Source organism: Mustelus asterias, chromosome 17 (genome assembly GCF_964213995.1).
Source record: "Mustelus asterias chromosome 17, sMusAst1.hap1.1, whole genome shotgun sequence".
NCBI classification, from domain to species: domain Eukaryota; kingdom Metazoa; phylum Chordata; class Chondrichthyes; order Carcharhiniformes; family Triakidae; genus Mustelus; species Mustelus asterias.
This window is the reverse complement of record NC_135817.1, coordinates 55,670,669-55,692,250: the sequence shown is the minus strand read 5'-3', so window position 1 is coordinate 55,692,250 and position 21,582 is coordinate 55,670,669. Positions and strand designations below refer to the sequence as shown.

General features: G+C 41.7%; 2 protein-coding genes across 4 annotated transcripts in view; one reads left to right on the top strand and one right to left on the bottom strand.

Annotated features, from left to right (window-relative positions):
• The window catches only part of mix23 (mitochondrial matrix import factor 23), an 18,155-nt gene extending 8,612 nt beyond the window's left edge, over positions 1 to 9,543 (bottom strand). Inside the window, exons 1-3 of one of the 2 annotated variants that reach the window (XM_078232710.1) lie at positions 9,452 to 9,543; positions 4,758 to 4,883; positions 1,443 to 1,589 (exon numbers count right to left, since the gene is read on the bottom strand). In XM_078232710.1, coding sequence (XP_078088836.1) covers positions 1,443 to 1,589; positions 4,758 to 4,883; positions 9,452 to 9,502 — 324 coding nt within the window. In that variant the 5' untranslated portion in view covers positions 9,503 to 9,543. Of the gene's footprint in view, positions 1 to 1,442; positions 1,590 to 4,757; positions 4,884 to 5,387; positions 6,833 to 9,451 lie in introns of those variants that run through there. The other variant, XM_078232711.1, reaches the window with a different exon arrangement.
• LOC144506503 (protein FAM162B-like) lies at positions 5,739 to 21,582 on the top strand. Of its 2 annotated transcripts, none has more exons than XM_078232709.1 (4): positions 5,739 to 5,858; positions 14,793 to 14,901; positions 18,313 to 18,421; positions 20,903 to 21,582. In XM_078232709.1, exons 1-4 carry the CDS (start codon positions 5,771 to 5,773, stop codon positions 21,002 to 21,004), a joined length of 408 nt encoding a protein of 135 aa, XP_078088835.1. In that variant the 5' UTR covers positions 5,739 to 5,770; the 3' UTR covers positions 21,005 to 21,582. The 2 variants fall into 2 exon arrangements, with proteins under 2 accessions (XP_078088835.1, XP_078088834.1); XM_078232708.1 differs by lacking the exon at positions 5,739 to 5,858 and adding an exon at positions 9,810 to 9,963.

Genomic DNA, 21,582 nt, shown 5'->3' with positions numbered 1-21,582 from the left:
TCTCCACAGATGCTGTCAGACCTGCTGAGATTTTCCAGCATTTTCTGTTTTAGTTTCAGATTCCAGCATCCGCAGTAATGCGCTTTTAACAGAGAACTGGATGCATTAGGTAGAAGTGGGGGCAAGGAGACAATATATATTGCTCCAGAAAACTTGCATCTATCCAACATTTGACTGCCTCACTTGCAGGTTTCTGTTTTAGCATCTCAGGCAAGTTCAAATTATGGTAACCAACAGCTAGGCCCAAAACTTTGTGATAAAATTCAGACTGTCAAACAAACATGTCTTATTAGCACAACACCCAATTTGTGCCTGTTTTCACTCTTTGGCCAAATAACACTCTTAATTTGTTAAAGAAGTTGCAAGTGACAAATACATAATGTAAACATACTTGTGACTAATAAAACTTATAATTGGGAATTGCTATTGTGAAGTGGAACTCAATATTGAAATTAGAATTCAGGCACAGTACATTTTTCAGAAGAGTGGCATAGCAAAGATTTGTACTTGCCACCTCCTTCCCTCTTTGAATTACCTGATCTGAGCCTTGAAGTGAGGGGAGCAGTGGCCAGGAACATCTCCACAACAATGAAGGGAAAAATTAGGATGAGCAGTTACCAACTTCAATGTACCCCCTAGGGCCTGCATTCCATAGAGGTCATAGAATTCCTACAGTACAGAAGGAGGCCATTCGGCCCATCGAGTCTGTACCAACCACAATCCCACCCAGGCCCTATTCCCGTAACCCTCATTTACCCTGCTAATCCCCCTGACATTAGGGTCAATTTAGCATAGCCAATCAATTAACACACGCATCTTTTGACTGTGGGAGGAAACCGGAGCACCTGGGGGGAAACCCACAGACAAGGGGAGAATGTGCAAACTCCACATAGACAGTGACCCGCGGCTGGAATTGAACCCGGGTCCCTGACGCTGTGAGGCAGCAGTGCTAACCACTGTGCCACTGTGCCGCCCCAATAGTTGAGCAAGGTGAGCTTTGCTATCAAAAACTTCGTTCCACTCATCTAGAGGGAAAATAACCATAGTTTCCTTTAACAGAAAAATAAAGTCAAAGCTAAATTATCCTTAAAATCCTAAATTACTCTCAGTAATTAAAAACTTGCGTACCTATGTTATTCTTAACAGTTCAAGCTGGTCAAGAGTATCTAGTCCTTTCCAAGACTTAAGCAACAGAATACACTCATCACCTGCAGTTTATTACCTGGTAACTGGGCAATGCTAATGGCATAAAGAACGTCAGCAGCAACCTCCACATCAAAGCAAAACTTCAAGTATGCAATTCGATTTTAAGCTTCTTGTGTTAATTATTTTTTTAAAAAACAAGCAAGTTTGCCAGATCCATACAGAAAATATCTTTTTAAACAGAGTTTCAAAGGAAGAAAATTCTGGGAGTGGGTGTCATCATTGTATGCATGCCTTACGTTTGTTTGTTCTTTTCGAAGTCGTTTTAGTAGTGCTATATTGTCCATGTCTTTATTTCTCTCTTCTCGTAGTTTGTTCACCCTACCAGAGGATTGGTTTATGCAGCTCTTTATGGCTTTTTCCCTACTAGCGTGTGCCTGCTTTAGCTAAAAAGGAGAAAAGGAAAAGAAAAAGAGGACGATAGGTACACAAAATTTACCAGCCTTTTAATATCTTAAAATCCTTCCATCTGGTTCTGCCCAATTAAAGAATTGCCTCAACATTGAAGACATCAGTGCCAGAAAATAGACTGAGATATGACTAAATATTTCCACCCAAACAAATAGGCAAGAATTCTGATCAAAAAATACAATAAGCAGTTTATAGATTTTTTTAAAAATTGGAACCACAATTGGAAATGGGGTCATTCTTTATACATCCTTTGGTGTAACTTTTTTTTAAAAATTGTTGCCGATAATTTTTAGGTGAATCCTATAATTGTGGTAATGTCTCATTCAGACAATGGGACAATTTCATGTTTTCACACCAGATGTGAACAACCACTCTAAGTCATTCCTAACTAGTCTGTTGGCAGACAAACTCTCCATGTTCCTTTCAGAGTCTCTGTCTGAGTTTGCCAAAAGCAGGGGTGGACCTTCCAATCTGCATTCATTCTGTGAAAGGATGCTACTGTGACAGAAGAATTTGTTGGTGAGCTGAAGTGGTACATTATTGTTTGTAACCATGGAGTGTAAACGGATGACCAGGTACGGCATGGATCATGCCTTCAGTCTTCTTATATGTTGACTGCGAGGCTGAAATGGTTTGCTGCCCGAGTACAGTCCAGGCAGGGTGAACTTCTTCCTGGTGCCCCAATAAAATGTATGACACCAGAAGAGTATATCCTCTGGCATAGATATCACATGTCCATTCTGATTGCAGTAAACGTTAATGCCTCCGAGTTATTCTGCCAGATTTAATCGGTGATGATGTTGTGCCAGGAAATTATTGTAAACGATCCAAGCAAGCTCATTTCACCCAGATCTATTAAGCCAAATTGGTTTATATTTCATCAGGATTTAAATAAAGGTTTTGTGGCTGTAAGGACTTTTCTCTTACAGCTTCATTAAATACCAATGAAATGAAGATGGCTACAACTGTAACAAGGTCAAATGTCTCACAAATTGGACTTTGACTATTCAAGCACAGCACCTGAGGTCCATGTTTTAGAGTGGAAATGTGGAATTTCTCAGCTTACAACGCAAAACCCATATATTTTGAGATGAATACACACGCTAATGTTCACTGTGATTTTACTTTAGGCCCAGTTCATTCTTATAAAGCACGTGTTAGCCAGAAAGCTATTAACCAATGTATGCTAAAGAAATTAACAGACATCAACTAACATGGCCAACAGCATTAACAGCTAATGAAAGAAAAACATGCAAAGGACATATTTACACCCCCCTCCCACCTGAACACAGCTCAGTGAGATATCCCAGGGTGTAATTTGAAAGTGGATAATTTAAGAGCTGTGTTACAAACACAAAGTTTATAACATTGCTAAGTTTTGGGGTTGTCTCTATAATTTAAGGCAAAATGGAGAAATGAAGGGGGTGTGACTGGTTCTGAATTCTACCTGACAACAGGCTGAGGTGTTTTGGTTGCTATGGGTACATTAACCCCAAGTCAAGAGATTTGCGAAGGAGGTACAAGATGTTTACACCTGTCGACAATGGCAAGAGCATGTGTGCTGACTGTAGGTAGACTGTTAGTCTCCAAGTCTCAGTGGGAGGTGTTAGGAATGTCAGGTTTTGTAAACAATAATACTTTAAACTGTATTTTTAATTCCAAACTGAAATGGAGGAGGGGAACGAGAGGATAGTTAATTAGCATTTCTACTTGGATACAAGGCCCATGCAATTCTTATTGCCATGGAGATGGGCTTTGGGAACAAAAGAGTCCATAGCAAGCCATTGTAGTATCAAGCCACAGCATTTCCTAAGATATCACTGAACTTGACAGACCAAAGTCAGTCATCCAAGTGACAGAGGGCAGGGGATAGAGACAACTTGTCCTATACTTCAGTAAAGAAAATGCTGATCCTATTGTTCACGACACAGAATGCGCTCAGATTAGAGACAAAAAATTCCTGAGGAAGGTTCACCTCACTTGGGCTAGAAAGCAGAAATCTCCAGTTCAACCCTTACAGTGAAAGTAAGTTTCAGGGTGACAAGTTACCCAGTTGGGAAAGGACAAAGGAAGCAGACCACTGGGAACAAAGGATAGCTTTGGACTGGTTCTGGGAAAATAGTGTGTCCATTTAGGTGACAGCGTAAAGCAGAACCATGGCAGGGGATTTTTGATTGTTTTAAAAGTTAAATGGGGAAACCTTTGTATAGTTTACAGGATAAGTTGTCAATGTTACTTTTACTTTGTTTATTACAGTAAAAGTTTTAAAACTTGAAGTCTCGTGTGATTGTTTTCGTTTCAGCCAGTCACTGGAAGGTTATTGGTCTCTATGGAGACCATCAGAGCTGCTGTTCATAAGTTTTAATTGAGGTCTCAGTGTTTAAAAATACATCTTTCTTCCCAGCTTACGCACCTCTACAATTGATTGGCTATTGCTCGTACCAACTGATTAAATAATTCAATGTAGGTAATGCAGTCTATTGGTTGTTTAAGCTGTACAATCAGAATTTGGATTTCCCATCTGGAGAGGAGATGAAATTGAGAAAGGGAATGGAACTCTCTTGGCTGTAATGTGAGTTCCCAGGTTGCAGAAATTCACAAGATTTGCAGATTGCTCTAATTGGTGACTAACTGACATATTTTTTATTGTTGTATACCAATGATCCAAATTAAAACCATTATTGAATTGGGAGTACCATTTTTCTTTATGACTGCTGACATTCTTTGCACAGGTTAGGATGAGATCTAGTGGAGTGTGTCAATATTTGCAGGCAGTACTCACTCAGAGAAGTTCAAAAGATGCTACTTTTGTGTACTTCTTACCAACTGGCTAAAATGTGACCAAAATCTAGAAACAGACAATTGTAAAGTGGGCTGGGAGCTTTGTATGTTTCAGGAGTTATTCGGCACGTCTCGGTGGAAGGGTAAGATTATACATTTACTATTGTGGTTTACACAGCTTTGAAAAGATTCCAGACAGAAGAAATTTGTCACGTTATCAGTCAAACATAATTGGCCCAGTACAATGCGAGTTAGATTTTACAGTCGGATTTCAACATTGCTTCTAGCTTCTTAGATAACACCAACTGCAAAGTAAAAAATAAAACAACAAACAAATATTGGAGAAGCAGGCCATCACTTACAGAATCATAAAGCTGTTTGCATGTCTGACTTGCATCAATCTTCCCAGCGAAGGATGCTGTTGGGATAATGGTATTTAATTCATGGACTATCCTATCATCAATCTGCCGCATTACCCGCAGGACATCCTGTTGATAGGCACAAAGAAATGTGTTTGGCATTAATACTGGTTAAATTGAGTTGATGCACTTAAATGAAGGGGGGAGGTTGCTACATTTGTACAGGGTATTTATGAGACCACACCGTTAAAATTTAATTCAGGGGGTGTGGGCGTCACTGGCTAGGCCAGCATTTATTGCACATCCCTAACTGCCCTGGTCCTAAGTTAATTTGATTTTGTTTATTTGGTTGGACAAGAGTTCCCTAACTGCCCTGGAGAAGGTGATGGTAAACTACCTTCTTGAGCCGCTACAGTCCACTTGATGTAGGTCCACCACGGTGCTGTTAAAGAGGGAGCTGCAGGATTTTGATGCCATGTGAAATAATACCGTGTACAGTTTTGGTCTCCTTACATAAGAATGAATCTAATTGCATTAGCAGTTCAGAAAAGATTCACCCTACTGATTCCTGAGATGAATGAGTTATCTTACGAGGGAAGGTTGGAACAGGTAACATTGGAGTTTAGAAATTACCTTATTGAAATGCATCAGATCTTGAGGAGACTTGACAGGGTGGATGCTGAGAGAGACTGAAACTTGGGGACATATTAAAATGAGGAGTTTCCCATTTAAGATGAAGATAAGGAGAATTTGTTTTCCCTCAGTGGATCGTTAGTCTGTGGAATTATCTTCCCAGTAAGAAGTCTCACAACACCAGGTTAATTTGGTAGCAAAAGCTACTAGCTTTCGGAACAGGCCGAATTATCTTCCCCACAGAGCAGTGCAGGCAGTTTTATTGATTATTTTTAAGGCAGATTATTGATTAACAAGGGAGTCCAAAGGATATGGGGGTATACAGAAAAATAGAGTTGAGGCCACAATCGAATCAGCCATGATCTTAGCAGGCTTGTTTGTTTATGAATTCATTTTTTTATTCACTTCTGGGATATACTTTTAACTTTGAGAGTCAACCACATTACTGTGAACCTGGAGTCGCATGCCCAGGTAAGGATGGCAGATTTCCTTTCCTAAAAACATCACTGAAGCAGATGGGTTTTTACAGTAATTGACAATTAGACTTTTAATTCCAGATTGTTATTGAATTCAAATTGCCCCATCTGCTGTGGTGAGATTTGAACCCAGGTCCCCAGAACTTGCCCTGAGTCTCTGAATTACTAGTCCAGTGGCAATACTATTACACCATTGCTTCCCCTTGTAACATTAGGATGTGGGTGTTGCTGGTATGGCCTACATTTATAGCCAAGGATCAGTGATGTGTTTTTAGGTCCAGATAGCCTGTAGAAGAAAACTTGGAGGTGATGGTCTTTTTATGCACCTGCCATCCGCTGGTAGAGGTCACAGGTTTGGGAGTTGCTGCAGTGCACGTCGTACGTGGTACACGTGGGAGGGAATGGAACATTTAAATTACTGGTTGGGGTGCTGATCAAGCGCATTACTTCACCCCAAATGATGTTCAGCCTTAAGTGTTGCTGGAGCTGCACTCACCCAGTGAAGAGCATTCAATTAAACTCCTGACTTGTTCTTTGTAGTCATTTGGAACAGCTTTGGGGAGTCAAGAGATGAGTCACTTGCCACAAAATAATCAACCTATGACTTTTTATTGCAGCACATATTTATATGCATGGTCCAGTTAAATTTCTGATCAATTGTGACCCCCCCATGGAGCCACCAGAATGGTCTTTTCCTGGCACTTCCATGGTACAAATGCTGCTGGTCACTTTTCAGTCCATGTTGTCCAGGTCTTGCTGCATGCAGACACAGATTGCTTCATATTAATAGAATCATAGAATATATGGCACGGAGACAACACTTCGGCCCAAACTGGTCCATGCTGACCAAAATGCCCATCTAAGCTAACCCCATTTGCCTGCATTTAGCCCATATATCTCTAAACCTTTCCTATCCATGTATCTGTCCAAATGCTTTTTAAAGGTTGTCAATGTCCCCGTCTCAACCACTTCCTCCATCAGTTCATTCCACATACATACCATCCTCTGTGTAAAAAAGATTGCTCCTCAGGTTCCCATTAATTCTTTCCCCTCTTAACTTAAACCTATGTCCTCTAGTTCTCGATTGCCCAAACCTGGACAAAGACAGTGCATTCACCCTATCCATGTCTCTCATGATCTATAAGATCACCGCTCAGTCTCCTACGCTTCAAAGAAAAAAGTCCCAGCCTGTCCAATCTCTCCCAAACAACTAACCAGAGGAGGAGGCTGAACAAATGTTCCCTTCCTCAATAATTGTGGATCCCAGCATATACCCACATCCTAGGTGTTATTTAAGGAATTATAAACAGATATGAACACTGTGCAATTATCAGTGAAAACTCCCACTTCAAATCTTATATCGGAGGGAAGGTCATTGATGAAGCAGCTGAAGCTGGTTGGCTCGAAGACACTGCCCTGAGGAACTCCTGCAGCTATCTCCTGAGGTTGAGATAATTGGCCTTCAAAAACCACAACCATCTTCCTTTACTCTAGGTACGATCCAACCAATGGAGAATTTTCCCCTTAACTTTAATTTTGTTCGAGCTCCTTGATGCCAAACTAGGTCAAATGCGGTCTGATGTCAAGGGCAATCAATCTAACCTCCTCGCTGGAATTTAGTCCTTTATCTACATTTAGACCAAGGCTATGGTTGTCTGGAGTGGAGAACCCAGTGAACAGATTATTGCTGCTTGATAGTACTGCTAACATAATGTTGCTGATGATTTAAAGTACAGTGATGGGGCAGTAATTGGTTGGATTAGTTTGTATTTATCCTGCTATTTGTGGACAGGACATACCTGGGCAATGTTCCTAATTGCCGGCAATTAGGCTAAGAGCGTGGCTGGTTCTGGAGCACAAGTCTTCAGTACTACAGCTGAGATGTTGTCATGGCCCATAGCCTTGCTATATCCAGTTTCTTGATATCATGCGGAGTGAATTGATTTGATGGAAGGCTACCATTAGTGATGATGGAAACCTCAACAGCTGGCCAAGATGGATCATCCACTCGGCACTTCCAGCTGAGGATATTTGCAAACGCTTCAGGCATGTTATTTACAGTGATATGCTGGGCTCCACTATTATTGAGGATGGGGACATTTGTGGAGCCTGCTCCTCTGGTTAGTTGTTTAATTGTCCACTGCCATTCACAAATCAAGGACTGCAGCGTTTTGATCTGATCTGTTGTTTCTAAGATTACTTAACGGTCTATAGCATGCTGCTTCCACTTTCTAAATTAACAGTGATAGCACCACATGGGTGGAGGATATTTCCAATGTGAACAGGGAACTTGGTCTCCATGAAACTATGCGATGGTCACTCTTGCCACTACTGTCATGGATAGATGGATCTGTGACAGATAAATTAGTGAGAATGATATCCAGCAGGCTTCTCCTCTTTACAGTTCCCTTTCCACCTGTTGCAGGATTGGTCTTTCAGGAGTCAGCAGGCTCAGTAACATGGTTCTACTGAGCCACTCTTGGTGATGGATATTGAAGCACCCACCTAGAATACATTTCATGTTTTTTCTACTCTCAGACTTTTTCCAAGTGGTGATCAACATGGAGCAGCTGAGGGAGGGAGGTAGATGGTAATCAGCAGGAAATTTCCTTGCCCGTATTTGACCTGATGTGATGATACTTCATGGGGTTCAGAGTCAATTTTGAGGATTCCCGGAACCAATCTCTCCGGTGTGTATGCCACTATCCCACCCCCCATAAGGCGGTCTGTCCTGCCAGTGGGACAGGCAATTCACAGGTCATACTTTAGATCAATGTTTCTGAGATGCACTGTTACTTAAATGGTTGTATAATTGAAACTTTAAGGGGCAAACCGACTCTCAAGTATGCAGAAGGTGGGAGACATAAGACCACTGTTAACAGGTAGCTTCACGTTGCTTGGGGTTTGGAAATATAGAAAGCAGGAGTAGGCCATTTGGCCCTTGGAGCCTGCTCCTCCAATCATTTTGATAATGGCTGATCACATTTAATATCCTGTATCAGGTATTCTGAAGGTCTGCTGGGCATTTGGGAAACTTTTAAACTCAGTACTGAGCAATCATTTGAAATGGATTGTTAGGAATTTGTTAGGAAATATCGGATATTCCTGCCTTCCCACTTGTAGCCTGGTGCAAAGGGAGTAAGTGTAATAAATCCGAGTGCTGCCAGGTCCAGACAAGAGGTGACCTCGATGTAATGTTTCTAAAATGTATATTATGTTTAAAAAGTTTTTTGTTAAAAATGAGACAATCCAAAACTGCGCAGTCTCGGCCATTCACTCAGCTCGTCGCGGGGGGAGTAAAGTCCAAAGGCCTTGGGTGCCCGCTGGAATCTCGAGCAGGCGGCGGCCCTTTCCAATCGAAGCCGCTGCTGAATCCGGTCGGCGGGCCGCGGCCGCTCAGTCCCTCCGCTCGCCCCTAACCCGGGGAGGGAGAGAGAGGGGCTCATGAAGGGCGCAGCCTCCTCGAGCCGCGCGCGCCCGCTCGCTGAGAGGGGAAGCCGGCAGCGCGAGCGGCCCTTGGGCGGCGGTTCGGCCCGGCGACCCCGCTGCTAGCCCCTTTCCCCTACATTACCCCGCACGCACGCGCACCTGGAACTCGGAGAAGTCCTGACAGTTGAGCTCCTCGCTGGGCGCCGCCATCTTGCCGCCGCCTCTCAGGACCCGCCGGGGCTGTCTCCCCGCGAAACGCCTGCACCGCCGGACATACGTGTGAGAGAGAGAGAAAGAAGCGGACGTTTTATCATCGAGGAACTCTCCAGAGAGCGCCAGCCGCTGGGGTTAAAACCTCTCCTTTATTCCTCCCCCTCCAAAAAAAACCAACAAACACCATTCCGGACCGGCGCCTCTGCGACTCCTAAGTATCGATTCTAATCGGAGAGGGAGCTCCGGCCCCTCCCCCCCCCCCTGACAGCGGGGCTGCACTGAGGCTCGGGCCTCGGCCTCAGCGATGTGGAGTTACACCGGCGCGGCTGCAGGCCTCAGGCTGGCGCTCAGGGCGAATCGGCAGCGGCTGCTCGCATGGAGCCAGCGCTTTGGCAGCAAAGCCAAGGAGGGCAAACCTGCCGAGGACAGCGGCCCCGTCACACCGGCCGGGCCCGCAGGTAAGGCTCGGGTTCCCCTTAGGAGGCAGTGGGCTGAGTCCTCATCATCAGCAATCCCTCCCTCCCTATCCTCCAGTCCCTTCAACACCCTCACCTTTCACCTAGCGTCACTCCGCTCCTCTGACCTCAGTACAACCTTGGTTCAAACACGGAGAGAAGGAGCAACAGTGCTGAGGGGAGAGTGACTGCCCTGGACTTCGATGGTAGTCATGATGTGGAGATGAACCTGGTGTTGTGAGACTTCTTACTGGACTTCGAGCCACTATTTGACCCAGTGGTGCATGGAGGAGCCCTGCCAAAACTGGAGTCTATGGGAATTGGGTGGGGGGCGCATTCTCCACTAGTTGGAGTCATACTTAGCACAAAGGAAGGTGCTTGTTGGAGGTCAATCATCTCAATCGCAGGACATCACTGTAGGAGTTCTTCAGATGTGGAGATGCTGGTGTTGGACTGGGGTGAACACAGTAAGAGTTTTAGCAACACCAGGTTAAAGTCCAACAGGTTTATTTGGTAGAATGCATTCTAATCAGTATTCTGTAACTTGATTTTGTGTCTCTGTGCACTGTTTGAGAGCACATTTCCACTCCATCTGACGAAGGAGCAGTGCTCCGAAAGCTTATGGCATTTGCTACCAAATAAACCTGTTGGACTTTAACCTGGTGTTGTTAAAACTCTTACGGAGTTCTTCAAGGCAGCACAGTGGTTAGCACTGCTGCCTCGATTCCCAGCTTTGGTCACTGTCTGTGCAGAGTCTGCATGTTCTCCTCCTGTCTGCGTGGGTTTCCTCCGGGTGCTCCAGTTGCCATCCAAAGTCTGAAAGACGTGCTGGTTAGGTGCATTGACCATGCTAAATTCACCCTCCGTGTACCCGAAAGGTGCCCAAGTGCGGCAACTAGGGGATTTTCACAGTAACTTCAATGTTTCCCAAGCTCAACCATCTTCAGCTTCTTCATCCCTTTTATGAGTTCAGAAAAGGGGATGTTCACTGATGGCTGTCCAGTGCCACTTGTGACTCCTCAGCTACTGAAGTAGTCCAGGTTGCAATGCTGAAAGACCTGAACGACACTCAGACTTGGGTTGATGAGTGCCAAGTAACATTTACCCCTTGCAAATGTCAGACAATGACCATCTCCAACAAGATAGAATCTGATCACCTCCCCTTGACATTCAATGGCATTACCATCACTGATTCTTATACAATCAACATCCTGGGGGTTACCATTGATCAGAAACTGAACTGGGCCAGCCATATAAATACTGTGATTGCATGAGCGAGTCAAGGCTGGGAATTTTGCAATGAGGAACTCCCCTCCCGACTCCCAAAAGCCTGTTTACTGGCACAAGTCCGGAACATGAAGGACTACTCTCCACTTGCCTGGATGATTAAAGCTCCAGTTACTCTCAAAGAAGCTTGACATTCAGGACAAAGCAGCCTGCATGATCAGCACCCCTTCCACCATGTGAAGCATTTGGTCCCTCTACCACCTTTTGAGTTTTTGAATGTTTAAACTAGTCTTCAGTCACACTATTAATTTGTCGCTTTGAGTTGACCATTCTGGCAATAAGAGATAGTCTTGTGACATTCAGAAGACATTTGTTAAGTAACAAAAACCCCCAGGATGTTGATTGTATAAGAATTTTAGGTGATGACTTTACTGGCTTCATTCAGGTCTTGCTTTCTGCTTCGGCTTTTCAGAAGTGTCTTTTCTCCGCAAGATCTTTGATTTTTCATCATCCTACTTGACATGCCCATATGTTGGTGCTTATTTATCCTTTCTGATACATTACCCATCCTCATGATCAGTGGTGTTCCTGAATTCTGATTAGTTTGGGTGGTGTAAGATCAGTCTCTGGTTTTTAATGATAGTCATCTACAGATGTCACTTCTTGTTATCTCCTGACTGGTTCCTAAAAGTGTCAGCTTCCTGGGACAGTTTTTTTTTCTGTTCCTTCATTAAATTTCATAGCTTTCTACTAAGATGATAGTTTCATGATCTGCTTGACTGGGATAGTGTGTGGTGTCAAGTATTATTTGGCCTCACATTCCCAAATGCCTTATTGATGTATGAGCATCAATATAGCACATCCTATAGAATTATTATTAAGACAGACACTTATCAGTGTGTTTTGGCTGCGAATACTGCTTCACTGGTGTATATTTCTGTAGTGATTGTTGGTGGTTGATACAAGTTAATTAAAAACAGGAAGAGTATGAAGTGGCACATAGCCTTAAACAAATAGAAAATGCTAAGTTTCTTCTTGCATAAAACCTATAAAAAGCATGTATAAAATCAGTGCATAAAGACAATCTGTGTGTTAAAGCTGCTAGCAAGATACACTTATAAAGCTTAGCAGGAAGTTCATAAGTAATAAGTGCACAAGAACTACATAGCTACAAGAATTGAATTATTAAATTTACAGAGCCAAAGCAATATATAGGCATATTATAATTTATAATATGCCTGCTTTTTAAGGCATTACAAGTTAAAAGACTAAATTTAGGACATGGGCTGAAAGCTTGAAACCTCATAGCAGTTCTCTTCTCACAATAGCCTGCTTTTGAAATATTTTTACTCCGTTCTTAAAATTGCCAAGTCAATGCGCAGAGCAGGCAAACTGGGCAAACTCAAATCTATCTCCTTGCTTGCTTCAAAAACCAATTCAAATCGAGTCCAATTCATGGTCTTCACAAGAGAGATCTACAAGATTTAAACTGACAAGAAAAGGTATTACACCTGATCCTGGGCTTGATCTGAAGCTTGACCTTAGCCAAAAAGTTGAGAAGAGTTTAACTCCCCTTTAAGCCTTAGATAATGAGCACAAACTAATAAATGTTAATTGCTAGGGAGTATAATGATTCTACACTTGGGTCCGTTCTCGGGGACGGCTGGGTAGCACAGTGGTTAGCACTGCTGCCTCACAGCACCAGGGACCTGGGTTTGATTCCTGGCTTGGGTCACTGTCTGTGTGGAGTTTGCACATTCTCCCTGTGTCTATGTGGGTTTCCTCCGGGTGCTCCGGTTTCCTCCCAAAGATGTGCAGGTTAGGTGCATTGGCCATGCTAAATTCTCCCTCAGTGTACCCGAACAGGCAACGGAGTGTGGCGACTAGGGGATTTTCACAGTAACATAATTTCCGTGTGAATGTAAGCCTACTTGTGACTAATAAATAAATAAGTTCAATCTTGTCGGGCTTCACACCAATTGCTTGCAGCGAAATTATACAAGTGTTGCTTTGCACAGACCTAGCATATTTTTCTTGTCAAGTGTAGATGTAGGTGCTCTTTTACAGAAAGAGGATAGTTACATGGAATGAGTAATATTAATTACAATTAAGTAGAATAATAGGTCAGTTGATTCAATTACATCTTCAATATATATATAAAACTACAAACTAATTGTTAAACATAAACTTTCCGACACACTGACATACAGCATGTACAATGCAGCAACTCACCAAAGCTCCTTCCGACATCATTTTCTAAACCCATGACCTATACTAGTAGAAAGACAAGGGCAGAAGAGGCATGGGAACAGCAGAACCTACAAGTTCCTCTCCAAGCCAGATGGATTGCAGCTGGGCAATTAGGGATGGTCAACAAATATTGATCTTGCCAGCAATGCTTTCAGCCCATTAAAATAATTTTGGGGAAAAAATCCTTCTCCTTCGCATTCTCTCCGCGCACTGTCTCCACCCCTCATCCCTCCCGGCATTCCATCTTCCACCCCTCTCCCTTGGCAAGAATAGCTCTAACTTTCTGCACTTAGATACAACACAAGAGTGAAACACGTGTTCAAGGTCAGTTGGTAAAGTTTTCTGAGTGAGACAGGAAAGTGTAGGACAATTTAAAATAGGCCCACGTTGAGTTCTTCTGATAAGGATAGTAAACTGGCGTTACTTAAACAATAATGGACAAACTGGCATATTTTTTATCATATTATAAAGAATCTTAAGTGAAAATGAGATTAAATTGCTTGAAACTTTTATTTAACAGATCATAATTGCACTAAAAACTAATTTGTACGTGGCCTTATCTCACCAAAGCATTTTATTTAATGAAATATGAGTATTGTTGGTACGGCCAGCATTTGTTGACCATCCCTAATTGTCCTCGAGAAGGTGGTGGTGTGCCACCTTCTTGAACCACTGCAGTCCATGTGGTGTAGGTGTACAAACTGCAGTTAGGAAGGGAGTTCCAGGATTTTTACCCAACAATTTTGACCTGACTCCCTTTCAGGTGATAGTATGCATACAAATGAGGTTACACACAAAGATTGTGAGGGTCTGATTCTTAAACCCCATCCCCAGGCAATGATACTATGTTTAGTTATGAAAGTAAATTCCTGATCATGAGTGATGTAGGTAAGCTTATGGGAGAGACCATGACACTAACCAAAGGAATTCTCCATGTCGACCTTGTAATTGTAACATCTCTATTGAAAGAAGGAAAGATTTACATTTATAATATGTCTTCCATGATCTCAGGATATCCCAACTCACTTTACAACCAATGAAATACTTTTGATCTGTTATTACTGTTGTAATGTAGGAAACATGGCAGCCAATTTGCACATAGTAAGGTCCCATAAACAGCATTAAGATAATGACTAAATAAAATGTTTTAGTGATGTTGGTTGAAAAATAAATATTGGCCAGAGACTCCAGCTCTTTGAATAGTGTTATGGGAGCTTTTAAATTCATCTGGTTCAGAGTTCGTGTCCCCACTGGGCCGAGACTAACTTGCAATTTTGACATTTTACAATGTTGTGTAACATGAGCTAGTTATTGGATAACTATGAAAATAAGTTGTGTTTTTGTATTTCTTTCAGGACGCCCAGCTTTCAAATTACCAGGCTCCAAGCCTTCAGGTTTTGATAAAAAGATGTTAGTGTGGTCTGGTCGTTTCAAACGAGAAGAGGATATACCCGCTGTGGTTTCGTAAGTGGTGAAACGGGTATGGGATTTTACTGGTTGGTGGCTTTTTAAATTGGAATGTTGGTGCTACCTTCCTTAATAAGCAATTTTTATTTTTATTCCTTCATTAACTTCATTGCAAACAGCAATAGCCAGTACAAACAGCTGAAAATAAAATGACATGAATATAGAGTGACACAATAAAGTGAAAATAAAACTGAGATTTCTGCATAATCTCATAGTTCGGGCAGTGATTGAGTACAGAGGTGGAATTGCTATTTGCAACTAAAAGCAATCAACTGGTTTGTCAACTGGTGTACTCTAATAAATCTGCCACTAGGAGTTGGAGGAAGAAAGTAGCCACAAAGTAGTTACTTGAACTTGGGCACTTAACCAAAGGAGCAGTGGATGTTTGCAAAGTGACCCGCACCCCTGCAAAGAGTTACTTTTCAACTTGGCCAAAGTAACTTTTCTATTTGTCCATGCGATGCGAGAGCTGCTGACAGGGCCAGCTTTATTGGCCAATCCCATTTACCAGTGAGAAGGTGGAGGTGAGCCACCTCTTGTATCTACAGTCCATGTGGTGTAAGTAGAACCATGGTGCTGTTAAGGAGGGACTCAGAATTTTGACTCAGTGACAGTGAAGGAGTGGTGATATAATTCCAAGTCCGGAAGGTGTGTGGGTTGGAGGTGAACTTGCAATTGCTGATGTTCCCTTGCATTTGCTGTTCTAGATGATAGAGGTAGTAGGTTTGGAAGGTGCTGTGAAAGGACACTCGCTGAATTGTTGTTGTGCAGCTTATAGCTGGTACACAGTTTGCCAGTACTGAAGGGAGTGGTTGTTTATGGTGGTACATGGGGTGCTGATCAAGTGGGCGGCTTTGCCCTGTATCATATCAAGCTTAATTTGAGTAGTTTTGGAGCTGTAATTCATTTAGCGGAGAATATTTTATCACACTCCTGACTTGTGCCTAGCAGATGATGAAGTGCATTTGGTGAGTCAGGAGGTGCGTTATTCAACCCAGATTTCCCAGCCTCTGACCTGCTCTTGTAACCACAGAATTTATATTTCTGATTCAGTTAAGTTTCTGGTCTCTGGTAATTTTCCTAGGTTGGATTCAGTGATGGTAATGTTGTTGAACATCAAACGGTGATGGTTAAATTCTCTCTTGTCGGTTGTGTGGCACGAATGTTACATGCAACTTAACAACCTAAGCCTCAATATTGTCTAGATCTTAAATGTAGTCGCACTGCTTCAAGAGTTGTGAGTGGTAGAAAACATGGTGCAATCATCTGGAGAAATCCCTACTTGATCTCATGATAAAGGGAAGGCTATTGATGAAGTGGCTGATGGTGACTGGACTTCTCTGGGGATCTACTTCAGTAATATTTTTGGGGCTGAGATGATTGGTCTCCAACCAATGCTGGAAATGATGCCAACTAATGGAAAGATTCCCATTGACTTCAGTTTTGCTAGGGTTCCTTGATGTCATGCTTAGTCAAACAATGCCTTGATTTCAGTCATTCTTATCTCACCTCTGGAATTGAGCTCTTTTGTCCCTGTTTAGATCAAGGCTGGAATAAGAACTAGAGCTGAGTTATCCTGGCACAACCCAAAATGTGAATCAGTGAGCAAGTTGTTGCAGAACAAGTGCCACTTGAAAGCATTGTCAGGCATCTTTCTATCACATTGCTGATGCTTGAGAGTAGACTGATAGGTTGGTAATTGACTGGGCTGGATTTCTCTTGCCCTTTGTCCACAGGACATGCCCAGACAACGTTGGAGCAGATAACAATGTTATAGCTGTACTGCAACTATTTGGCTTGCTGGTTCTGAAGCATAATCTTTCAGTACTACATCCAGAATATTATCAGGGTTCATAGACTTTGCTGTATCCAGTGCATTTAGCCATTTCTTTATATCTGAGTGAATCAAATCGGCTGGGAACCTCAACAGGAGCTGAGGTGGATCATCCACTTGGCACTTCTGACTGAAGATGGTTGTAAGTGCTTCAACCTTGACCTTTGCACTGATTTACTGGGCTCCCCCATCATCTGAAGATTGGGATGTTTGTCAAGCTCCCTCCTGTTAATTATTTAATTGTCCATCACTATTCATGACTGGATGTGGCAGGACTGCAGAGCTTTGACCTGATCCACTGATTGTGGGAATCACATAGCTCTGTCTGGAGCTTGCTGTTTCTATCATTTAGCATTCATATCAGCCTCTGCTTTGGCTTCAGCGGGATGTCATGGGCAGATGTATCTGTGACAAGTAGATGAGAGCATGAGGGTTTTTCCTCCTCGTTTCCCTTAATACCTACCAGGGGCCCAGTCTGACAGATTTGTCCTTCAGGATTCAGCCAGTTCATTCAGTAATACTGGTACTGAGCCACTTTTGGTGATGGGCATTGAATTCCACACCAAGTATATTCAGTGCCCTTGGTGTTTCTTCCAAGTTATATTCAGCATGGAAGAGTACTGATTCATTGTTGAGGAAAGGTAGTAGGTGGTAATCAGTGGAAGGTTTCCTTGCCCACCTTTGACCTGATGCTGACCTCTGACAATCTGGTAGTTTCATGATCATCATTACTTGGAGTAGCCTTTTATTCCACACTTCTTGTCTTGCCTTTTAAAAATAATTTATTTTAGTGCAGTAGCTAGACATGGAGTGATTTTGATCTTTGGTCAGTTGGCAGGACAAAGGGAATGAAGGACTGGATCCTGAAAGCAATTCATCACGGTTACTCAACTTCCTCCTACCCTCTCAGGGAATAGTTAATGGAATTTTAAAAAATACATTAAAAAAAGTAAATTGCCACACCATTATTCTCTGAGTTCTGTTTTAGAACTTCATACTAGCTTAAAACTTTAGTGTAAAGTTCTTTTTGGGTTGTTTAATCCTATAGTACATGCTTAGTGATACATAGTTGTGCGCAATGTAAAATGTTTTCACATTTGGGTTCTTAGATATGCTACTGATGTCACCAGACTTAGCAATTTGCATTTCCAGCACGTTGCAAAACTAGAGATGTGGTTTTTTTAAAAATCCAAAATTTGCAGTGCGATACACAATTCCAGCAATTTCTAGACTTTTGTTTATGACTGGATACATTAGCAGCTGTTAAGTTAGCTGATACTTTGAAAATTGACATGGAATTTTCAACTTCTGGAATTCCAGTGAAATCATGGGTTTACAGAATGGAACTGGGCTATTCAGCTTCTTGCAGCTGTACAAAACTGGTAGCCGTCTGTGTGCCAATGTTAACATTTTATTTGCTTCTCTTAAAAGATGCAATGATCTTCAGCTATTCTGTAGCAAAGCAGCTGTGTGTAAAGAAATTGCTTCTGTCCTCACTGTTTGGAAGGTTCCATAATGGATAAAGATTAACTGACACTTCTAATGTAGATAAATTGTTATTTTATTTGTTTCAGGTTTGAGATGATTGATGCTGCAAGGAACAAAATGAGGGTGAAAGCCAGTTATATTATGGTAATCATGACAGTTGTAGCCTGTATTGCAACAGTCATTTCAGGGAAGAAGGTAAGGGGGAAATCTTACTAGCTGCTTCAGAAATTGATTGAATATTATAACCCAAGCTCAGCTTTCTTAATTATTTTCAACTTTCTTTACCTGAAGGTCCAGCCCTTCTGAAAGCCATGTGACCAATAATTGTGCTAGTTTGGGGTCACAAAATGGTGGGTTAGATAGTCATAAATTGTAATACTGGGCTGAACAAGTGATTGTTGGAGGTTTATTCAATGAAGAGTAATCAAACATGGTCATAGCATGCAAATTAAAATTAGCAAACCAAACTGTAGTAGTATATTCTGGGCCAAGGCACAAATTCTAATTTTATACTCAAAGATGTTTCCCATGTCATAATCCAAATACTGGTTTTGCATTTCACACCACCTGCCATGCAGGAAGAGCATAAATGTCTGTGCATGGTACCTTCCCTATTCACAACATTTCTGTCACACAAAACATATCCGCAAAAAGCTTCAAGGTGGTGGGTAAGGTTACTACATGGAAAATTGCACTGTCAATTTAAGGTTTGTAGTTAGCTGCAAGAGTTAGCAATTCACAGTTTCCAATACGCCATTCTGACAAAGCAGTCATTTGAACTCAACTAGAGCATTTATCTAAAGTAATTTCCCTATTTAATTTGGACCACCTAATTGTCCATTTTATCAATTGCCACACTGAGTTACAGAACAAAGAGATCTCAGAGTACAGGTTCATAGCTCCTTGAAAGTGGAGTCACAGGTGGACAGAGTGGTGAAGAAGGCATTCGGCATGCTTGGTTTCATTGGTAGCCACACTTGGAATACTGTGTGTAGTTCTGGTCACCCTATTATAGGAAGGATATTATTAAACTAGAAAGACTGCAGAAAAGATTTACTAGGATGCTACCGGAACTTGGTTTGAGTTATAAGGAGAGGCTGGGTAGACTGGAACTTTTTTCTCTGGAGTGTAGGAGGCTGAGGGGTGATTTTATAGAGGTCTATAAAATAACGAGGGGCACAGATCAGCTAGTCAATATATTTTCCTAAAGGTAGGGGAGTCTAAAACAGAGGGCATAGGTTTATGGTGAGAGGGGAGAGATACAAAAAAGTGTCCAGAGGGGCAATTTTTTCAGAGGGTGGTGAGTGTCTGGAACAAGCTGCCAGAGGTAGTAGTAGAGGCGGATACAATTTTGTCTTAAAAGCATTTAGATAGTTACATGGGTAAAATGGGTATAGAGGGATTATGGGCCAAATGCGGGCAATTGGGATTAGCTTAGGGGTTTAAAAAAAAAAAGGGAGGCATGGATAAGTTGGGCCAAAGGGCCTGTTTCCATGCTGTAAACCTCTATGACTCTATGATCAAAAATGGAAATAGCTTCCATATTGTCAATGCTTAGACAGAATAAGTGGTCTCAGCAGTTATTCATTCCCTTGCAAAAGGACCCAAAGCAAATTAGCAACCAAGTAATTTGGTAATGTGAAGCAATCATTGCCATTCAGTGGGACCACATAACACATGCCTGTTAGTGTTTGTTTGCAAATTTAGTGCAGCGGTCACCATCATTGTGAAGATCCCTCCATTGCATGTTCTGATATTACTGCTGTATTAAGTGGATAGATTAATCGATTAGCTCAAAAAGTGGGCATATATGAGGCAGTGTAGGCCACCAGTAGCAGCTGAGTTGTAATTTATAATCTCATGGCCTAGCACATTCCTCACTGCTTGATCATCTAGCTGAGATAATCAAAATGCAGTTGTATAGAGAGGCGTCACAGACACAGCAGACTGAATGGTTACAGTGCAGAAGGAAACCAGTCTACGAGTGATGTAAACCAGGGGCAGAGTGTGTACTAGATGGGGCAAAAACCATGGACTCCAGCTATTTTGCTGAAAACGTTAGCTATTTCCTAAGCCAAGTCAATCAATACATTTATGATACTTATAATATAGAACATTACATTGATGCATGCTAAATACACAAAAGCCTGACAAACCTATTAAGTCAGTTATTAGCCTTTTGCCACTCTGTTCTTTGGGAGGGCGATGGATGATGCCCTTAATAGTGCTATCAAAAATACATGCTCACAACTTGTTTTCTTGACATATCAGCCTGTGGATGTGTGTTGTTTGTACCTTTTTAATATTGATTAGGATGATGTCTTAGAACAGATGTATCTTGCCTGACAAGTAGAATGTTGTTGGCTGAATTTAAAAAAAAAAGATTACATAGAACATTTTGATCAGAAAAAAATATTCAACTAATAAACTTGGAGGAATGAAAAGTCAAATGTTCTCTTTTCAAAGATGCTCACTACATCGCTAATGCACACTTCCACTTTAGATCTTCTGCCTGAAGATTCACACTGTGTTTCGGGACATGGCAGCTCACAGCAGTGAAGTTACTGTGTAACGCTTTTAGAATCCAATAAAACATTTGGAATGTTTCAGTGTCTGAACAGATTTGGTACCTAAAAGTGATAGCAGACTATCTTTATTTTCCATGTATGGCTGCAGGCTGCAAGAAGAAATGAATCATTGACGGCCATTAACATGGAGAAGAAAGCCAGGTGGAAAAAGGAGAGTGACCAGGAGGCAGAAGTTAACAAAAGTCAATGATTGAATGTGGATTGAAACGGAGGATGGGTTCCAATCTTGAAAATATCTCCACATTCTCACTATGTTGACACAATTTACATTAGATCAAGCTCCAGAATTCAGTGTATTTAGTTCATTAAAAAATAAACACTTTTTACTAATTTAATTCAGATTAACAGCATTGGTCATGAAATATGACAATACGGTTGATGTAGCCACAAACTTTACATGGAATCTCTATTTTGTAATTTCTATTTTCCCTGTATCCATATAACTGACATTGAAAAATTAGCTGCAATATAATTATCCAGCAGCACAAGAATGATTCAATTGTAGACCATGTTCTGCACTTGATTACACTTGTTAAAAAGGAAGTACCCTGACCAGTATTTCCTAGATGTTTTGTGTTTAAAGCTTCCTATTTTATCAAACCTGGTTAAACTATTTCCCTGGGTGGTAGGAAGTAGCCAAAGTCAAGACTTGCTGTAATAACAGCCAGAGTTATACCTAGCAAACAGTCCTATTTATTTCTGCTTTAATGTTTTTTCTGGATCAGAAATTAAAATAATCTGAATAAATTCCACTTGTTCATTTTTGAA

Excerpts from the sequence above, each read along its gene's own strand:
- LOC144506503 (XM_078232708.1), top strand. The coding sequence starts at position 9,810 with ATGTGGAGTTACACCGGCGCGGCTGCAGGCCTCAGGCTGGCGCTCAGG. Across the intron at positions 9,964-14,792 it reads CACACCGGCCGGGCCCGCAG|GACGCCCAGCTTTCAAATTA; the intron begins GTAAGGCTCGGG and ends TATTTCTTTCAG. Across the intron at positions 18,422-20,902 it reads CAGTCATTTCAGGGAAGAAG|GCTGCAAGAAGAAATGAATC; the intron begins GTAAGGGGGAAA and ends GTATGGCTGCAG.